General features: G+C 43.8%; 2 protein-coding genes across 5 annotated transcripts in view; both read right to left on the bottom strand.

Moving 5' to 3' along the window:
• Positions 1–21,206, bottom strand: part of for (cGMP-dependent protein kinase for) — an 884,581-nt gene that overhangs the window by 139,420 nt on the left and 723,955 nt on the right. The window lies entirely within an intron of this gene.
• Positions 4,069–5,034, bottom strand: LOC145406667 (uncharacterized). The gene has a single exon (XM_080277759.1). It carries the CDS (start codon positions 5,032–5,034, stop codon positions 4,069–4,071), a length of 966 nt encoding a protein of 321 aa, XP_080133885.1.

The following is a 21,206-nucleotide window of genomic DNA, read 5'->3' as shown; positions in this document are numbered from 1 at the left end:
ATAACTCTTGAAACTGTATTTTCTTAGGAGACTTTCTGGCACTTCCCCCCCCCCCTCAGTGAAGTTGTTTCCATCTTAGACGTTATTAGACTTTTTGTAGAGGCCAATTACATCCAGCCACTCTAGCAATCACCATTCATCCAGGGTCACCAGGTCACAGCCTAACGTAGTGTAAATCTTTAGGTGGCTTTCTCGTCTGCTTGAAGATTTAATAGCACCCCTGCCTGTGTGATTTATCTTGCATATCATACCCTACTTTTCCTTTGCGTGTTATTTATCTCGTGAGCTTAAATGACTTCTTAAAACCTCTTCCTTAGCGATTTATTTTTGCATATTACGTTCTTTTTTATCCACTGGTACGTTGGTCTGATTTTAACATCTTTGACATATCACAGGGGAGAGTATTTAAATGTGATATACAGAAATAAACAGGTACGGAAGAGGTGTTACGGAACTTCCTTAGTTGGCCAGAATACGGAATTTGCATTATCACAATCCCTTCAGAGTTTATCACCTGGCTTTATAAACAAATCTCTCCCAGTTTTTCATTTTAGACATACATCAGAATCACTGCAAAACATACACATAGGTTCAGAAAGTAGATAGTGCTGTCCTAGGGAAGTTTTAACCCCTTCAGTACGATGAGGCCTTTATATTTCATTCTTGCAACCGTCAGACTATCAATTTTAATTAGGGAAAGGCCTCTCGTAGTGAAAGGGCTAAGCAACAACACAAACATGGTCACATAAGCAAACAAATACTTTATGTAAGGAAAATCAGACAATTACTTAACAATTACTTTACAGCCACTACGATAAGCTTGAGTAAGTGCATGGACCGCAAGGCAACTGAGCAATACTTAAGCTGACGGCAGACCAGGCGAAGCAGACAGCAAAAAGCACCTGACAAGCTTTGGTCTGTTCACGAAAGCTTGGAAAAAGGAAGGATAAAGATAGTGAAGATTCAGTAGATGGATGAATTGGGAGATAATGACGCCATGAGTGGACGAATACAAATGAAAAAAGAGGGAACGAAGTAATCTGAGAAGACGGATTTGGAGTGAAAATGAAAGTGCTTATACAATATCTGACAGAAAAAAGTACGAGAAAAAATAGTTGGAATAATATTTTTAGGACCTGGAAATATACAGGCGGAAGGAAAACAGGAAAAAAAAACGAGGAATAATCCAAGGAGAGCAAAAAGAAGAGCAAAAGACGACGTGGAACAAGACTGGACAATGGCAGCAGGAAGAGAGGAGGCAAAAATGGGAGCGAGAAAAATCATCACAAAAAAGGCTGATTGACAGGGAGGAGGAAGGGAGGAAGAAAGGCGAGAGAGAGAGAGAGAGAGAGAGAGAGAGAGAGAGACTAACGGCCCGAGACAATGAACAGAGAACAGATAACTGGGGAGATAGAACAAGACGAACAAAGGAAACTGCCCGAGGATGGAGGAGGAGGAGGAGGAGGAGGAGGAAAGAAATGTATTGCAATGGGAGAAAAATGGCTGGTGGAGTTATATGAATTCTTAAAAAATATGAATACTGAAAAAAGAAATACTATTATTATATATATATATATATATATATATATATATATATATATATATATATATATATATATATATATATATATATATATATATATATATATATATATATATATATATATATTCATATTATCGACTGGTAGACCGACTTGCCAGGAAATGTGGAGGCAGGTGAGAAGGAGAGTGAAAATGAGGAAGACACATTATTGGCTGAAAGAAGAAAAGGAATAAGTTGGAGGAGAGAGAGTAGAAGGAAGAAGCTGAGAGGGAGGAGAAGGGAAGATGTATGAGAGAGAGGAGAAGGAAAGACGTGAGAGAGAGGAGAAGGAAAGACGTGAGCGAGAGGAGATGGATGGAGGTGAGAGGGACAGCTGAAGGAAGACGTCGATAAGAGACACCAGGTAAAAGCCAAAAAGAAGCAGGCTAATGTGGCTGGAAGAAGATGAAGCGTAGATGAAACTGGGAAGCTGAGGGGTAAAAAATGAAAGAAGATAATCACCGCCAAGAAGATGCAAATATGAAACAGTGTGAGTGGAAGAAAGCGAGGATGGGAGACGGAAATTTTATAAAGAATGAGAGCAAGTAAAGACAGACAAGTAAAGAAAATACGAGAGATAAGAGATCAAACGAAAACTGACAATGAAAACAGAAGAGGGTGGAAAGTTGGATGGAGGAGGGGCGGGGAAAACGAGGCCGTGACACTAAGACCGAGTGAAAATGAAAGTGGATGTGTGAGTCTAGGAACGTTAATGACTGGAGACATGGACAAGAGAGGAGGAGAGTCAGGGGAATGTGAGGACGAAAGACTGATTTACATACAGAGCGTGTGGATGGGTGGAAGAGACAAGAAGAGAGGTAATGGCATGAGGGAGAGACGAGACAGAGAAGGGGGGGAGGGAGTTACCGGAGAGAGAAAGAGAGGGTTAATAAAGCAAGGGTGAGACTGGCGAGATAATTAGTAGAGAGGCAGAGAGGGAGACTGGCCACGCTTGGTGTTGGTCCTCGCCTTGGTGCTGGTCTTGATGATGCTGAGTGGCACTGAGTCAAGCTGAGAGGCACCTAAACAGCGGCCGCCAATGCCCTGTTAAACTGCAAATTATATATATACTGTTCACAAAGCTGGATTATCGATTATCAGTTTATATATGATTCAGATAAATGATTCGGGGACAAATGATGAGCTGGATTATTATATCAATTTAAAACTCAGATAAAAATGACTGGACCAAAGATAATGAGGTATTTTATCATCATCATCATCATCATCCAATCCAGCTTTGCCCCATCAGAAACTTTCGACCTGGGGCTTATAAATCAAGAAAACAAATGACTGGGGAGATAATGAGCTGAATTATCATGACTGGAGGTGAGATAATGAGCTTGATTACGACACCGATCTATAATTCAGATCAAAATGACTGGAGGAAGAGACAATAAAACAATTTACGGTTCCCTCTACCTCTTTATTGAAGCACAAATGCCCAGGTGGGTGATATAAGGCAGGGGCAGTCCTTTTGGCCCCGCGCTACACTTTCAGCGACACAAAATGATGATAAATACAGAAAAGACCAGTTATATTATGGCTTAAACTCTACTTAAGCTAGATCAACCAAGTGACAGTCAGCAGCAACATAGACATACCATCTGATCATGACTTGTATGGGAAGTGTATTATATAACTGTACAACTATGTACAAGATATGGTCATACTGTGAGTGTGAGTGTGTGTGTGTCAGCGTGTGTATGTGTATGTGTGAGGGGTGAGTGGTGCACACAGGTGAGACAATGGCACGTATTCTCGTCGGTTGCGAAGGCATTCTTAGCACCTCTTCCCAAGAGACTTATTCTGCATACTACTTCTCACTTATTCTCTTGTATGTTACTTATATATCTACCGAATATCACCACATAATGCACTGATAACATACAGGAGAATATCAAAGCACTGACGACATAAATAAACAGGGAAGAAAGAGGTGCCACGGAGCCTCTTTAGCCCACCAGAATACGGCCCAACAACACTGACGCAGGCAGTACTCCTTGCACTCTCACGTCCCGCCCCGCCATCCTCAGGCCCGTGTTATGTGTATGAGTCCAAGCCAGCAGGAGCCACGGCTCGGGAGCCGCCACTTCGATACTGGCCGGATCAAGGTTTAGAGAACACCGAATGGCGCCAGGTGAGGTGAGGCCGGGGCGGGTGGTGAGGGTGGAGAGCCCCGGCCTGGCGAGACACCCACGTAAACCATCCGAGGCTCTCTGGGGCAGATGAGCCGGGAGGACACGGGCCGCACCGCAGGCAGACAACCACAGCCACCAAACTACATAGAACCAAAGGCAAGCGTGACCCAGGGCCCGCCAAGCATGCTACAGGCCTGGCCGTGGGCCACGACGTTTTAGCATGGCCAAGCGTTGTGCCCTAGATGCGGCCCGTGGACTCGGGGCCGCCAGGCGAGGTGTGTGGTGCTGGGCTCCCAGTGCGAACAGGCGACTACAGCGAATGCGGTGCAGGTGCGAGCGAGGGCGTCACCGGAGGCCGGTCGACTTACTTGAGCTGTCTGATTCATCGTGGGAGCCGGAGTTCAAGATGCCAGTGGCGCCAGTCCGTCGGCTGCGAACCCCGCCACACACCTTGGGTCGGGGGATGAGCCAGTCGTCGTCAGATTCTGAACTGGCTTCCTGAACTCGCCTGCTGGGTTTCTGCCGCGCTTCCTTTGATGGTTTTTTGGTCTGCTCGCTAGTCATGAGCACATCGCGGCGAGAGAAACGAGTGTTGGGTTTCCTGGCGTAGTCGAACTCGTCACCGGAGCCAGAGGAGCTGTGTGAGTTGCTGCCTCCGTCACTGTTGGTGGCGTCGCTGCGGCGGTGCTGATGGTTGTTGCTGCCAGTCTGCTGCTGATTCCGACGAGGTTTCAGTACATTCTCAACACGGAGGTGGTCGAAGAGAGGGTGACCAGTTTTTGCCACAGAACGCACCTTATTCTGGCGGTTTATCGCTTCGATGTGTTTCCTGTACTGAATCACCTCCACAGACTCATAGATGTTCTCGTCACTGGCTGATGAACGCAGACTGCCCAATAACGTCTTTTTAATTTCACTGACGTTGAGGCTGTTGCGTTTGCTGCTGGCCTTGGAGGCGTGGGAGGTGCTGCGGGAGCGAAGTTTGGGATCAGAGTCGTCGCAAGGGTAGCGTAATTTCGCACCCTCGCTCATGAAAGCATCCAGGTACTGAGCATCGTTGTCAGCGCCCAGGAGTTTGAGGCTGTCGAAGGTGGGATAGGCACCCTCAGCACCCGCCCTCTTGCGCTCCCGAGTCTTCATCATGCGGATGTAGTCAGCGCGCTCCTGTGCATGGCGGGAGCGCAGGGCCTCGAACATGGGGTGTGCCATAGGGTGCATCTTGCCAGCATGACGCCCGGGCATCATCCTGGCTGGGTGCTGCAGCATGTGTAGGTCGTGATGGGCTAATTTAGTTCCGTGAAATCCAGGCATTGTTCACTTTTAACCACAGTCCCTTACTTCAATACCGTATAATAATAAATCACTGACACACAAATTCCTAACATTCACTGGGACCGGTTTCTGAACACAACCACTCCGTTCACTGCTTGCACTGAAACTGGTGCTGCCCTTCACTGACAACTCCAACGTTCTACCACTTTCTATTGACACAGACCGTAGGCAGAGGTTATGTTGTTGCACAGACCGTCACAAGAGAGAGGGGGGCGTCACCTTCACACTATCTCCACTCTTAGACACTCCTCCAGGGATGACAGTCACTCCGGCTCCGCGCTTCTCTCGGGTGAGGGGTGGGAGGGAGTGGGAGTAAGCTAGCTTGACCACTCACTCTCCTTTTACTTTCACTTTCCTGCCGGGGCCTGCGCGCGTGTGGCTGGCTGGCTGCTTCCCCGCCTGCAATGAGCCACTGTCCTGCGCGACTGGGTATATGAGGCAGAGTCGCGTCTTGTCCCCGTGATGAAACTGGGCGTTGCGTCACGTGAAAGTTGTGCCCGTCACGAGTTTCTCTCCTCCTCTGGCACCCACAGGAGGTCAGCCGCCGCACTCACGCTTGGGTAACACGGCGGTGGTGGTGCCAGGCAGACTGAGGGAGGCTGCTGGGCTGGGTGCGTGCGGGGGCGGGATCACGGGAGGGATGACCCAGTTGAGAGTGTCCACGTCACGATCCCAACTTTCGCTGCTGCTCCTGCTGACTTGCTTGCACAGTGGACGCGTTTGGGTCGACCTGGATGGTTGTGCTGAAGGTGCCGTGCAGTACTTAGCAGAGGCTGATTGGAGGGACTTTTACTTTTGATAGAAGAGACTGAGCAACTTGGAGAAAACAGAAGTGTTGATTCAGCTTTTGAGATGAGAAGATGGAAGATATCTTGATGAGAGTATAACAGGCAGAAAATAAACTTTGGTGGTGACTTGTACGGACACAGGGACCAGCGCAGACAGGCTCTACACCAAGAGTTACTTGGTAAGCTCTCCTGCTAAGTAGGGCAGGCAGCTCCAGGATCACAACTTTGGCTTAAAGGGGTGCAACTCAGGCTACCATAAAGGCATTCCCGAGTCTACGGAGCCTGCCGTAGCGCGGCTGGTCTTTACTGCGGCTGGCGGCCAAGTGACGAAGGCTCCTCGCTCCTCCGTCCCACCTCACGCACGCCGAGGGAGGGGGGGACGCGTGAGGGAGGGGGAGGGGGCGCGTGGGGGCCGACCATGGGGGGAGAAGTTACGTGGGTATGGGGGCGTGGTGGCATTGGTAGGGGGAACAGGGTTATGGCTCTACGGATATGATGCATGGCGGTAAAGATGACGAAATGCATGGGAAACTGAAGGAAGGAAAACATAGATTCCTAGTATGCCGAAAATAACAGCAATGTGACAGTGAGAGTGATTCCCCACCTCCGCCACAACACAGAGAGGCAGGGGGTGGGGAGGGAGGGGAGGCGGGGAGGAGGGAGGGGAGACAGGAAGGGGGGATCAAGGTCGTGCGGCGCTACCTGCTCCCCTCTCACCCCTTCCCTCTTCTCCCCCTCTCACCCCCCCCTACCAGCAACGGAAAACTGGGCAACACCTACTAAACGCTTCGACCATTACCGTAGTGCCAGCTGATACGACTTGCGACATCATCACACTTCCTTCCTTATCCGTGGCCAGGCTTCCGCAGTTTTTGTTTAACTTCGTCTTTTTGTTTACTTTCGTCGCAATCTTTTTTTTTTTTTTCCAGGCTTGTCTAGGTTACGGATTGACGCTTATTTTAACTTTAACTTTCCATCTTCCGCTGCTATAAACTCTCCGTCTGGGAAAAAATCTATTTCTGGTTTTCTTGATATTATGTGTGTACAAAAACATGACTTTAGTGTGAGTAGTGACAAGACACATAAGAGTAGTTCCGTGCAACTTATGAAACCATTTACAACGCTGGGTGGTAACCATATAACCAAATAACGGGGTGATGTGGAGCTGTATGATAAGGTAAAAGATGAAAGTACCATTCCACAAATACATCACTTAAATACATCACTTAACCGTAGCCCCTGGACAAGTAAATACAATACACATCACTACACATATTAAAAGTATACTCTGCACACTACTACACATGTTGCAAGAATACTCTGCACACTACTACACATGTTGCAAGTATGACACATCTATCGCTATGTATTATTATACATCACTGGAAGCACATAACACCACATGACAATCACCACCACAACTCGCGCATGACAAAGCAACACATTACCTGCACATACCGTTTATGACACAGCAACACACATACGAGCAAAACAAAACGCTTCAGGCACATAGCAATACGTTTACACCAACTACATGAAGACCACACACACAAACACACACACACACACACACACACACACACACACACACACACACACACACACACACACACACACACACACACGCTCGCCAACCAGTGACCACGCACGCCACCGCAAATGAGTGTCGTGTCACAAGCATATGGCCCCGAACTCACTAAAAACCTGGCCTAGCTGCACACCAGGGGACATGATAGCAAGGTTCCCGCACCACAGTCAAACCCACACACAGGACTGACACACAAACCCTAACACTTAACACAAAATCTACGAATAAAAACCACAAAACATTGAAAACCTATGTAGTACTAAGCCAGAAACATAAAACAAGGAAATGTTAATCGAGGACAGCATATAACTCGAGCCCTATGTGGGTTTAAATGCATTATTAATCACACAAACGAGTTAAACCAAAACAGAGTAAGAATGGATACTGTAACAATGAAATTAAGATTAGCCTGAGCTACAACAACGACAACAACAAAAAGGGCGATCTTAAGTATGCATTATACAACTAAATAATAAAAAATAAACGACAAATAAAATATACCATACATCATTTCCAAAGACCTAAAATACAACAGATATTTCCAAACAACTTCTATTTATTCCACTTAATTAAACTTCCAACAAATACTCTACTATACTCCTTTCACTCTAACCTGGCGTAAAATTGCCATCCCTTCATCTTCAACGCTGGGCAGTAATAACAGATTAACAGTAAAACACTGTGCCAATAACGAAGAAGTGCGATGAAAAGAGCCATAGTACTGTCTTTTTCTGCCACTGAGCTACGTGAAATGAGCTGCAAAAGGACGAATATCTGGACCACGTTAAAGTAAAAAGGGTATACTATCACTGTGTTTTGCCTCGTCACTCGCTCATTTGTCAATCAATATTTGCCACGTATCGAAAGACGCCCTGGCAGCCCAAACGTATCAGAGCTTTAGCCTGAAGCCGCGGACGTGCCTCTCTCCTGGGAAACCCTGCCTCTCGCCCCTCCTAAGACCGGGCTGCCTGTCTGGGCATCCGATTGCTTCCGGGCCCAACCAGCCAACTCCAGCCTCGATCTCCTGTCAGCTTTCGTTTTATTTTCCACTCTTTTATTTTTTTTTAACCCAGACGGCCATTATTTTGTTCTGTTTTCGTACTCCCCTTTCCCCAGAACGTTATCATTTCGTTCTGTTTTGCACATTTCGTTCTATTTTGCATCCCTCTTTACTAGGAAGTCATTACTTGTTCTGTTTCGCACTCATCCTTATCTAGAGCGACATTATTCTGTTCATGCTATCACCAGGCAAACTTATTATGCTTAGGAGACAATTTATAAAAAAGAAGGGGGTCTGATATAGCCTTCATTAATCTTTTTTCAACATTAGGTCCTCCGTAAACTGAAAAAAAAAAAATAAAATAATAGTCTGGTCGCAGCTAAAGTAAAAAAAAAAAAAAAAAATACATTGTAGTGTTAAAGGGAGTTAATTATCATGCAATCACTTTTTCCTGCCCATTATTTCCTTTTAGCTAACTATTTTATGGGTATTAGGACTTTGCAATAATTACCCGCCCACCTTAATTACCGGGGTCCAATCAACAGGTATTCTAGTCTTTCTCTAATCAAGGTAGGTCACAAAAGCCCCTGTACGGCCTAATTTTCTTATTCTTTCTTTTCCTTATAATAACAATCCCCATCATTCCTCCTTCGCTCTTCCTAATTTCTCCCGGCACGGCAGGAGGGAACCACGCCTCTCTCGTTCCTTCTCCCTCCCTCTCCTTAGTCCTTCTCTCCCCTCCCTAACGTCCTTCCTACCTTCCTCTTCCTCGCTTCTACCCTTCCCTCATCTCCCTTACATCCGTCCTCTTCCCTCTCACATCTTCTCTCCCCTTTCCTCTCCTCCCTCACATCTTCCCTGCCCTCCTCTTCTTCACCACTCCTCCTCCTCCTCCTCCCTTTTCTCCTCTTCCTAACCGTCATCCCCTTTCCCTTCCTTCCTCTATCCCACCACAATCCTCCCATTCCTTCCTTCCTATGCCTCACCACAACTCCCCCATTCCTTCTTTCCTCTACCTCACCACAACTCTCCCATTCCTTCCTTCCTTCCTCTGTCCCACCACAACGCCCCCTTCCTTTCCTTCCTATACCCCACCACAACCCCACTCATAATTCTACCCAGTATTTCACTTTTTTTTTTTTTAATTCTGCGCAAATATTAAGTCTTCAGGGACACCAGAAAATCAAAATTAGCAGACAAAAATAAACACATTATTCTTGCGAAACGAGCAATTATGACACGAAGGCAATTATCAAACCATTTCTCAATTTCGTCTCGTGAGGTGCACAGTATATTTTTTTTACTTCAATAGCAATCTTAACATGATAAAATTAATCTTTAAAAACATAGGCACATATTAAAACTTTCACTAAACAAAGTTGCAGAGAGTCAAAGAAAGAATGCAACGAAAAATAAAAAAAATTAAAACCACTGATACAGTACCATAAAGTACCAAAAACACACATGAAAAAAACTATACACACACACATACATACATACATACATACTATTTCTACTACCTGAACAAACCACTCGATATATGGATAACTAAAATTTATTTTAAAAAGCTATCTATCCGTGTAAATGAGAAAAAAACTGTAGAAAGGGCATAGAGAGAGACATACACACATAGATAGATAGACATAGACAGACAGACAGACAGACAGACATATAATAAGACAGATAGATACATAAATACATCCACGCTTTCTCAACAGCCACGGGACAGAGAACTATCATTAATTTTAAAAAGTGACCTATAACAGGAACTTCTAAATTGACAGAAACAGAAAAGGGGAAAAAAAATCAGTAGAAAGGAGCCTGCTGTGACCTTGAGTGGGGGGTGTGGGTGTCTGGCAGAAAAAGATGACGGTCCGCAGGTATCGCTACAAAAACACGATACTTAGCAATACCCATTTTTTTTTACTTTACTTCCCGACCATCGTAAACCCCATGAATATAAACACGGCCCTGGGAGGCGGCATGGGCAGGGGGTATGGGTTTTTGTGTGGGCATAATGAGTTGATCCCTGTATGCTTAAGCGAGATGGAATAGTGAAATAATAGGCTTTCTCTTGCTCTCCTAAGGTACTTTCGCTATAAATAATGAAATAAAAAATAAATATTGAAATGTTGGCCTTTCACTTTTTTTCCTTCCGTATTTTCGCTATAAATAAAAAAATAAATAAATAAATAAAGGTCAATATTAAAAGTAAACACAGATACATACATAACTAAACATTAATCTATAAATAAATAAATAAGTAAACAAAAAGGCAATACCGTGCGATTAAATTCAAAAAATTGAAAAATAATTCCTTTGATGCTGTCCCCCCTCGAAGCCCCTTAGCCCCCCCCTCTCCCGGCTACCAGTCCTTCAAAAAAAAAAAAAAAAAAAAAATGAGGACCGTCTACTATATGGTAAAACTGCTTATTAATGATGTTGCCGCCACCACAACCACAACAACAGCGGCAACAACAATAACAACAAATACAACAGCAACAACAACAATCAGAACAACATATGAAGAAACATTCAAATTCACTGACAACCATGTACTATATTAATACCTCATAACTAATAATAATAATAATAATAACAACACCAGCTCTTCAATAATTACATTACAACATAAGTATCAAGCATCTTTCATAATCTTTAAACACACCCAAAGTAATTGTAACCAGGAAGACAATCTAATAACACGGAATAGGGGGAGACTGAGCGAACTCTTGTGGGAATGCGTAACAACAGGAAGACATGAAGCGTTGAGAAAGGAGGTGATATAAACAGGACACAGAAACGGGATCGCTCTTACCTGTTGCGTAAAGAGGAAAATCTGATTAAGAGGAAGAGGAAGAGAAAAGATGTTAGGAAATCTCAGAGACGAACGGCAGGTGTGTGACGCATGGGGAGGGGGAACGGGAGGTGGGAGGGGGGGGGAAAGGGAAGGGGGAGTAATGGAGGAAAAAAAAGAGGATGGGGGAAGAGGGAGGCGAAAATGGGTAGGAGAGGAAAAGGTAGGGGCAAGAGGAAGAGGGGGGGATGAGAGGGAGTGAAAAAGGTAGGAGGAAGAAACGGGGCAAGAGAGGGGAGAAAAGAAGGGGACAGGGAGGGGAAAAAAGATAAGGGTGGTGAAGGAGGGGAAAAAGGGAGGGTAGGGGTGACGAAGGAAAAAAAACGAAAGATTAAGGAGCTAAGCTGAGGGAAGAAAGGCTAATGAGAAAAGGAAATTGGAGTAAGACTTTTTAGAAAGGTGAGGGAAGTATGTAGAGAGGTGGGGAAGGATGTGGATGGATGAAGCACAATGTGGAGAAGCGAGAAAAAATTTGCAGAGGTGAGGAACAATGTAAGCAGATAAGGAAAATATAGTGATGTGAAGGAAAAATGCACGAAATGTAAGAAAGATTGTAAAAAAGAAATGATAAGAATGTATGAGAAATATGTAAGAAAAACTGCAGGTAAAAAGCAAACGAGTGAGACAGAATGTGGAGAAATGAAAGAAAAATGTCCGGAGGGGAAAAAAAAAAAAAGGCGATGAAATATGGGATGAGGTGGACACATAACAAGATGGGCGAGCAAAATGTGGATGTGTGTGGGAAAAATGTGGAGTAGAGGGTGGAGAAGTCTGGAAAAACATGGAGAAATAAATGTCTAGGTTCTGAAAACGGCAGATGTGGAGCGTAACAGAGATGAGGATATGGGTGGAGATGAGACTGGAGTGATACAGGCGGGGGAGAAAAGGCAGGGGGGCGGGGGGCATGGTGATAAGGAATTTTAAAGACATGGAGAGGTGAGATCTTACGAAGTGGAACAATAAATATCAATAAATAGGTAAATAAATAAAACACCACCTCTCTATACTGTAAAAATAAACCACCAAACTTTTACGCACAAACACAGAAAAACACAAGCCACCTGAGTGTACGCCAAAAAAACACCATCAGGCTTTTACGCACAGGCAGACAAACACAGAAAAACCCATGCAGCCCAAGTACCAGATGAGCGGACAGAAAGTGAGAGTGATGAGCCGGTTGGTCGGTCGGGGAGGGGGGATGGTGAGTAAGAGAGAGTGTGGAAGGGGTAGGGGTATGGAGAGTATGAAGGAGGTGGGGGGAAGGAGTGGAGAGGTACCGGGAGAGGTGGAGACCAAAGAAGGGGGTGGCGACGCTGGGAGAGTACGCGTGAAGGGGGAAAGGATGACGGGGGGGGGAAGGAGGAGGATGGAGAGTACGAGAGGGGAAAGAAAAGGGGTTGATAGAAAGGGAGAGTGGAGGTTGAAAGGGGAGGGGGAGCATGGAGAGTACGAGAAGCAGAGAAAGGACGGGAGGCAGGGAGAATATCAGACATGGAAGGGTGTGAGGGGGCAGGGAGCGTAAGAGAGAGGGGAAGGGGTGGGGGGTAGGGAGTGTATAAGACGGGGAAGGGTTGGGGGTAGGAAGAGTATGAAGGGGGGAGAGGAGCACTGAAAGTAAGTGAAGAGCCGGTTGAAAGGTGGGGGGGGGGGGGATTGAGAGAGTGTGATCGAGGCAGGGGGAAGGGGCTGGGGCAGGGAGAGTGAGCAGGGAGTGCTGGGGAAGGGAGAATGAGAGGCGAGTAAGGCGGTGGGGAGGGGAGCAGAAAGTGAGGGAGGGAAGGGGTGGAGTGTATCAGAGTGGAGGAGGGAGGTGGGGGGGAAGACGGGTAAGAAGAGGAAGAAAAGGTGGAGCTCAGGAGGGAGGTAGGGGGTGGGGGGAGCAGTTAATAAGAGGGGGAGGGGGAAAGGGGAGGTTTAGGGCGGGGTATGTCCAGGAGGGGGAGGAGTGGCAGGGAAAAAATGGGGGAGGGGGTAATGTGTATCCCCGGGGAACGAGAAGGAGGGGGAGGGGAGGGGAAAAAATGGGTGGAGGTAAGTTGTAGAGAGGGAGAAGGGGGTAACTAGACAGCAGATGAGGAGGGGGAACTGGGAGAGAAGAGGGGAAACATGAGGGTGAGGGTGAAGTTGTAGAGTAGAGGGGGAAAGGGGGGAAGCCAGATGGGGAGGTTGAGGGGTGACAAAGTAGGAAGGGGAAGGGGTAGAGTAATAAGGTAGTGGAGAGAGAGGGGGGGAGCGAGGATGGAGATCTGAAGGAAGTAAGAGGGGGAGAAGACTGAGAGATGGAAGAGAGATAGGGTGGGGGGAGAGGGAGGAGAGACATAAGAGAGAGAAGGTGGAGAGAAGCAAGAGAGACAGAAGGTGGAGAACAAGGGGAAGTGAGAAAGGAGAGGGAGGGGCTAGAGGATGGAGAGACAGAGGGAGGAGGGAGCCAGCTGAGGACAGACGAATGAGGAGGAGGTGCGGAGGGGGCCGAGTCGAGATGGGGGGCGGCGGTAGGTGTGGGGGTAGCAGGAATCCGCGCCCCCCACCTCTGACCTTTGTAGTGACTGACCTTTGAAGTTACTGAGGTCCTTACCAGCCCCGGGGAAGTGTGTGGCGGCGCTCACAGGCGAGGCGAGGCGGGCAGACCAAGCACAGGGATAGTTATTGTTATTTTTATTTTTAGTGGCAAATTCTGTACTATCTCGTGTATGTGAACGATTATAAGACTTTTTTTTTGTTCAGTGGCGAATTCTTTACTTGCGATAGTAAGTGGTTAGGATTATGGTTAGGATGGAAATAAGATGTTAATAATGATGATGATGATGATGATGATGATGAGGACGATGATTCCGCCTGGTTTTCATATCCAGTACAACTACTTTTCAGCTCTCTCAAAAACTAATCATGGATAATTTTTCATTGGCAAAATTCTGTCCCCACCATAATACAAACATGTGTGAATTATGATTACGATAATGAAGAGTGAACAAAAGATTTATTTATTTACTGTTTAATTATTCCTTTCTGGTGGCAAATTTCGTACCCACCATACGTACAAGAGTGAATTGCAGAAGCAAGTAGGGTATTCTCTCGCTGGCAAAAATCCTGTAGCCATCATAATATGCGTCGGTGTGAACTGTAGTTAGGATGATAATGAGGAGTGCATTTTTCCAGCGGCCAATTCTTTACCATGTCATGTATTAGTGTGAGTTACGGTTAGAATGATAACAATGAGGAGTACACACAGGATTTTTCTCTTCACTGGCAATTCTGTACCCACCATAATTACGTATTTGTGTGAACTGTGGTTACGTTGATACCGCAATCTCTCTCTCTCTCTCTCTCTCTCTCTCTCTCTCTCTCTCTGATTGCCCTTTCCTATCAATATTTTCCCGTTTGGAGCAATAATCAGCAAGCAAATCGCTTTTTGAACAAAATCCTGAAAAATAATCAACCCTAAGTTTTTTCCTTGGTACACTTTTCCATCTACCAACTCTAAATAGAAATCTACTCCTAAAACAAGATGCATATACCGCACTGGAACTTTCCACTAAATTGCACATTGTAAACGGTATTCAAAATTTCGGTAGTGCTAGAGAAATCCATTTACTTATATAGCTATTTTCCATTTCCTCCAAGATCTAGCGAATTACAGAATTATAACGACGAAACATGACATTCTCAATCTGCGCACAAGAAAATGTATCTATGCGTTAATATGTATTTTAATTTTACTTCTGATTTATTTTCCTTTAATCCGCACACAAATTAATCTTCTCTGTTTTCATGAGTATTAATTTCTAATTCTTGACTTCAACGGGAACCAAAATTTTCAGATACTTTGATAAGAACAACATTGATCATAAGGCCTTTCGTCAGCATCGACAACAAACACTTTTACATACAGAACAACTTAACCGCAAATTAAAACCAGTAAGTAGTCTGAATTGGATACTTTTAGGTGGGAAAACAAAAGCTTCCTATGAACCGTAAGAAGAGAAAGAATGAAAAAAATATAAGTGGGCACCTTCACCTCTGCAATATTTTTAAATCCCAATATGAAAATAAGGACGTAACTCAAGCGCCCGAATATTCTTATATCGAAAAGATTAAAATACCAAGGCTTCAATCCGTCTCTCTGGCCTATCAAATTACCCATAAATCCCTTATATCTCTAAGAAAAAAAAAAATCAACACTCGGCCTTCCACCATGGGTAAATTTTTAAGTCGCTATCACCATTGGTATGCTTCCTACGCCATACACTCAATTTTCTTTCCTCCCACGTACTCTCACTTCCATCTTTCTTGCCTGCCTCTCCTATTTTTCTTAATTTTAATCATACGTGCCTTCATATTGTTCATCCATTTGCCTCTCCTTCCATGTCATCCCTGATCTCCGCGTCAACCTATACTTTTCTTCCTCTTTTTTTACTGTCATTACTTTTCCCTCATCAATAACATTATTTCTTTCAATGCGACAACGTAATTTATTTGTCTATTTTTCTACCTCCCAACGATTATATTTATCTTAAGGGCTAAAGAATTTTGTATCTCACCTCTCCTATCCTGAATTATTACAGCGTCTGGAGATAGCGCAGATAAAAGAAGAATGGCGTACTGTGCTCAGGCTGAAATGGCTAAATCCATTCCCCGCCTCTGATTCTCCCACCCACACGCCCTTCATCACTATTTCCTCCCCGTTTCCACTTCCTTAAATTCCTCCTTATTTTCCTATTGCCTCTTTCTCCTCCTTTCTCTGCTCTCTTGTAATTATCCATTCTCTTACATTTTTTTTCCCTTATAAATCGCACATGTTTGCTCCTTCTGTCCATTCCACTCTCTACAAAATATTCCGTCTCAATAATTAAATTTTGTCGACAGAAGAATCATTATTTCCGGATGCAAGATCAGAGTCATCCTCTCCTGCTTCTAAAATATTTAATTCTTAGGAAAATCCCCTCTTAATAAAAGGATTAACGAAGGCCATACCAAACTCTCTCAGTTCGAAAACCTGGTGAATAAAATCGTCAGGTTAAATAAATCGTCAGGTTATGATTTTTTTTTTAAATTTGCTTTTCCTTCCTCTGTTCTCTTATTTAAAAAAAAAAAAAAAAAGTGAAACGAAGACTAAAATCAAAACACGACACCCGGATTGAAGGGGGTTTAAGAGAAATATCCATCAAATCTATAAACGTCTGCGGCACATAAACTGACCCTCGGAATTCCCTTCACACATATTAGGCGATCAGGACTCCCAACGCGCAACACAAACCCTCGACGAAACTACAGTCACACACGAATTCCCGGGCGATAAACACCGATAAATAAAACCTGAGCCAACACTTCCGCCGCCATGACGCCTTCCGCTTTTACTCTTGCTTCCTCCAGACGATTTTCTCCAGCAGACTTTAAGACCTCAAGGGGTTAGGATGCAGACTAGAGTACTTGGAAATTTAATAATGGCAGAATTCGTGGCATAATAATAAAAAAAAAAAATTATTCAACACTTCCGATACCATTTTGTCCATTTTATTTATGATACTTTTATTTGTGATTTAATTCAGCTTTGGGATGACTTTAGCCTGAGGTCTTTCTTTATCTCCTTTATTTCGAAGACGTCTTATATTTCCGAGCATTTCTTGCCTTCAGACGATTTTCTTTACCTTCGTGGGGACTTACAGAGCTTGAGGGTTTAGGAAAGACTTAAAATACCTGAGGAAAATATGATCATGCAAGAATTCGATAACAATAAATCTAAATCAACACGCCAATACTATGATATTTTCCGATTTTTGTTCATGCTATCTTTTAATGATATTTTGCTTTAGGTTATTATTCTCGATTTAATTCATGTTACTCATCTGTTAATTTTCTTTTGCTTTAGAGAGGCGTTTAGACCTCGAGGGCCTATGGTGCAGAAAATATAACCTTGTATGAATTAGCAAACAATGAATGCATCAAAATTCAGCCCCTCTAAGACCATAATCTCTCTCTCTCTCTCTCTCTCTCTCTCTCTCTCTTCCAGGGCCACAAAGGCTACCTCAGGAGTCCACGTGTTCTGCTCTCTGACATTTGCTGTGTGTGTGTGTGTGTGTGTGTGTGTGTGTGATAGAGAGAGAGAGAGAGAGAGAGAGAGAGAGAGAGAGAGAGATTGCTTGTAATCTTATCCATGGATTTGTTTTTAATCTAGCTATCTTTAATATTATCTTAGGATCCCTTGAGTTACGTCTCCTAAAGTTAGCTCTGTTCTTTTTTTCCCTTAGTTTTACACACGTCTTGGTTACCGTGCAGCTTGCAATTTCACCAGTGTTGCTATGGTTGCATTCTAAGTGACTCTGGAGATTCTGCAACACACTTTCCTTGGCGATTTATTCTGCACACTACACTTCAACATCACCCTGTACGCTACTGATGCAAATTATGTTGATAAAAAATATATATAACATCCTAGAGATCGTCGTGGTGTACTAAGCAAAAAAATAAATCGCTAAGGAGGAGTTGCTACCAAGGTTTCTATTCCAAGCATGTCGATAGTAAACGATATAACATACGAAGAAATGCTAAGGTGTAGTAGGCAAAAAATAAAGCGCTAAGGATGCGGTGTTACGAAGCCTCCTACGCTCTCCTCTCTCTCTCTCTCTCTCTCTTCCTTCACAGATCCCTAAGTACCGGCCACAATGGAGGTCCTTGGTTGCTATTGAGTTCCGGTATATCTCCTTCCCCCATTATCTCTACCTGTGTTTGTACCTGTAGGTTAAATGACGCTATATACTATTTTATCTATTATTTTTTTCAACCTCCTTTTTCGTACTTCTCATTTCCTTTTCGTTATCTCCCTGTGCGGAACTCTGAAATCATTAACTATATTATTCTTTCCGTCTATGAAACAACAGCCATTATTTCCAGTATTAACTCTACACTCTACTTACAATTTCATTCACAATTTGTTATCTGATTATTATGCTGTCTGTTCCTGCATCTACGTTCAATTTATCTTTTTATCTAAACATAGATATCGCAGTATCACATTAACTACTTTATAACTCAACTCACAGATCAACATCCACCTCACTCTATGCTCAATTCCCAACTCTCCTTTAACTTCATTATTAGTTATCTGAATAATATACTACTTGCTCTCGTTATCTCCGGCAAACTTATCTCTTTATCTATGCTCCCCTGTCTTGTTATCCACGACCAGCTTATCCTTTAATCTAAACATGGATAAGCAAGTATCTCACCGACTGACATCCTTCACCCGTGCTCATGGTAAAGATCACAAGACCCGCTCATGCCAATCACAACCTCACCCACACCCACACAGCCTCCTCCCCTCCGTGGGGGGCGAGGGTGAGGGACAATATCACAAGGGAGTTACGGTAAGTATTAATGAGTATATGAACGGTACCTTATATTCTCTACAATTCTTTTCTCTGGCGGATACAGGGGCAAATAGAAGCTAGGTTTGCTGAAAATATACGTTGACGGACATCCTTTGAAAAAATTGGTATTACAGCAGCTTATGGGACATAACACAGACTCGTGCATACGTTACCTTCGCGTTGTCATCATTCAGCCTGGCTCCTCGGAGACTCACCTGAGGAAAAGTAAGAAATGTTAATTACCACAACGAACACAATGACTTTAAAAAAGTAGATGATAAATGAAGACTGCCACATTCCCAAGGAATGCACGATGGCCTCAACACAAGAATCTTCAGGAAAGAGGTGAGTCCTCCTCGCAAAAGTTGGTAAAACTCTACGGATTCGTGTTTTCACGTTTCACTACGTGTGTGTGTGTGTGTGTGTGTGTGTGTGTGTGTGTGTGTGTGTGTGTGTGTGTGTGTGTGAGGGGGGTGACCTCTGACTCTACAAAACCATTTACCAGTGAGAAAAAAAAAAAAAAAAAGGAAAGTGTATAGGAGTGTCTGACCAAGGGACACTTGCATCAAGACTGTAATGAATTGGTCAAGAAATGAAGGAATGTCACCAAGCTGTATTTTTTTCCCAAAAGAAAGAAAGGAGGAGAAAGCAACAGAGTAAATACAGTATGGTCTTCACAAGGGTGGACACTGTAATTATGTCTCATGGATCAAACTACAACATAGGTGGCTGTCCTGAATAAGTACTTTTCGTAACGAGAATTTTTATTTATGAATACACCAAACAACAGAATGCATTACTGTGTTGATATGTATTACACAATGTTGGCATGGAAGACCAAAGTGCAACAAACGCACTGTGGAAACCTTTACTAACCACATGAAGCAAAATTAGATTCGGTTAAGTAAGGTATAACTAGTCTAGATCAGATACGAATTTTCACTTTAAGGTCAGAGAAATGTCCACATCCATAAAAAGAAAGTTCCCGATGGAACCTCACCTGCTCTGATCCATTTTTTTTTTCTGCACATCAGGATCTGTTGCAACTTATCCTTTGTCGTTTCCATGGTGTTCTGAAAACTACCCGGTATTTTTTGTTTTAGACACCCACACTCTTGTTACATATTCTATGAATCCTCGTCGCATCTGAACTACTGATTTCGTTATAATTTCTGATAAATACACCTTCAACATATGATCTTTTGCTTTCAATTCTACATAATATTAGTTTTTCTTCTTGTCTGGTCTTGCCCTATCTCATTCGATCACATCTACCTTTCATACCTTGTTATATTTTTGTCAACCGTAAAAGTCCACTTATTCTTTGGGGAAAAATCGTAAATATATGCACTAAGTTGCTAAAATAAACACACACACACACACACACACACACACACACACTTTTCCCTCCTCTCTCTCTCTCTCTCTCCGTCATTGTGCGAGCCTGGACTCTCTCCTTAATATATTACCAGTACAACTTGTCTACCGCAGCGTCACTGGTCCGGAAATGACGACTGTGACGAGGCTATGACGGGGATTTGTGGGATGAGACGGGGACGGATGTGGTGTGACGGCGATGGGATGTGACAGGGCTGTATGGGATGTGATGGGGACTTGTGGGATGTGACGCAGACGTGTGGGATGTGATAGGGATGTGTGGGATATAACGGGGCTGTATGGAATGTGATGAAAATGTGACAGTGATGTGTGGGATGTGACAGGGATGTGCGGGGTGTGGCGAGGATGTGCTAGATGAGCCAGGAATGTGTGTAGCCTGTAACATCATCATCATCATCTTGCCTATTCTCCCAGCACAACAATAATTCCATGCCATATGCAAAACTACTGTAGTCACGAAGAAGTGGTAGAAAGCCTCCTATATGCCTATACACGACCCTAAGCTGACGGGATTACGGCACCACAAGAACTGGAACCATTAACAAGGCTCTCATGCCCATTAACCATACTGTAAGATATGGGTTAATGGGGTTAATGGCGATTATATCTTACCCTCTGGACATCTTAAGGCGCTGTTTAGTCATCTTATCTGATAATGTTAATGGGTAAAAAAAAAAAAATCTCTTCGTGTTCTGATTATACTTCGTTATACCACACTAACCAAAAAATTAAACCAATCGAGTTTGATGCTGCCCTTTGACGTTAACTTCCCTACCCGGGTTAATAATATCAGTAGGGTCTAAGGAAGTGGTCTGCTAATTTGCCCTCATTTGCATATATCGAACTGACCACCACACCACCTCATTAGAACCCACATTTCATATTTACAAAACGTCTGGAGCTTAAGCTGTGTACAATATTCAGATGTTTTTTTTATCACACGATTCACATTTACAAAATCTTTTGGAACGTAAGCTGTGTACTATACTTTTATTTTTTTTTTCCTATACTTAGGTGAATATACAAGGTTAGGACAACGACGGCGGCGACGAAGACAACGACGACGAAGACGGCGATGATCATTTTAACTTAAATGGGTATCATAACATTTCGCAACCAAATTAGACTGAATATTAAAGTGAAAGAATATGAAGAC

This window comes from Coenobita brevimanus, chromosome 71 (assembly GCF_032717465.1).
Source record: "Coenobita brevimanus isolate Jiangsu-jjx chromosome 71, ASM3271746v2, whole genome shotgun sequence".
Classification (NCBI taxonomy): domain Eukaryota; kingdom Metazoa; phylum Arthropoda; class Malacostraca; order Decapoda; family Coenobitidae; genus Coenobita; species Coenobita brevimanus.
The sequence above is the reverse complement of the archived record's forward strand: the minus strand, read 5'-3'. Positions and strand labels throughout refer to the sequence as shown.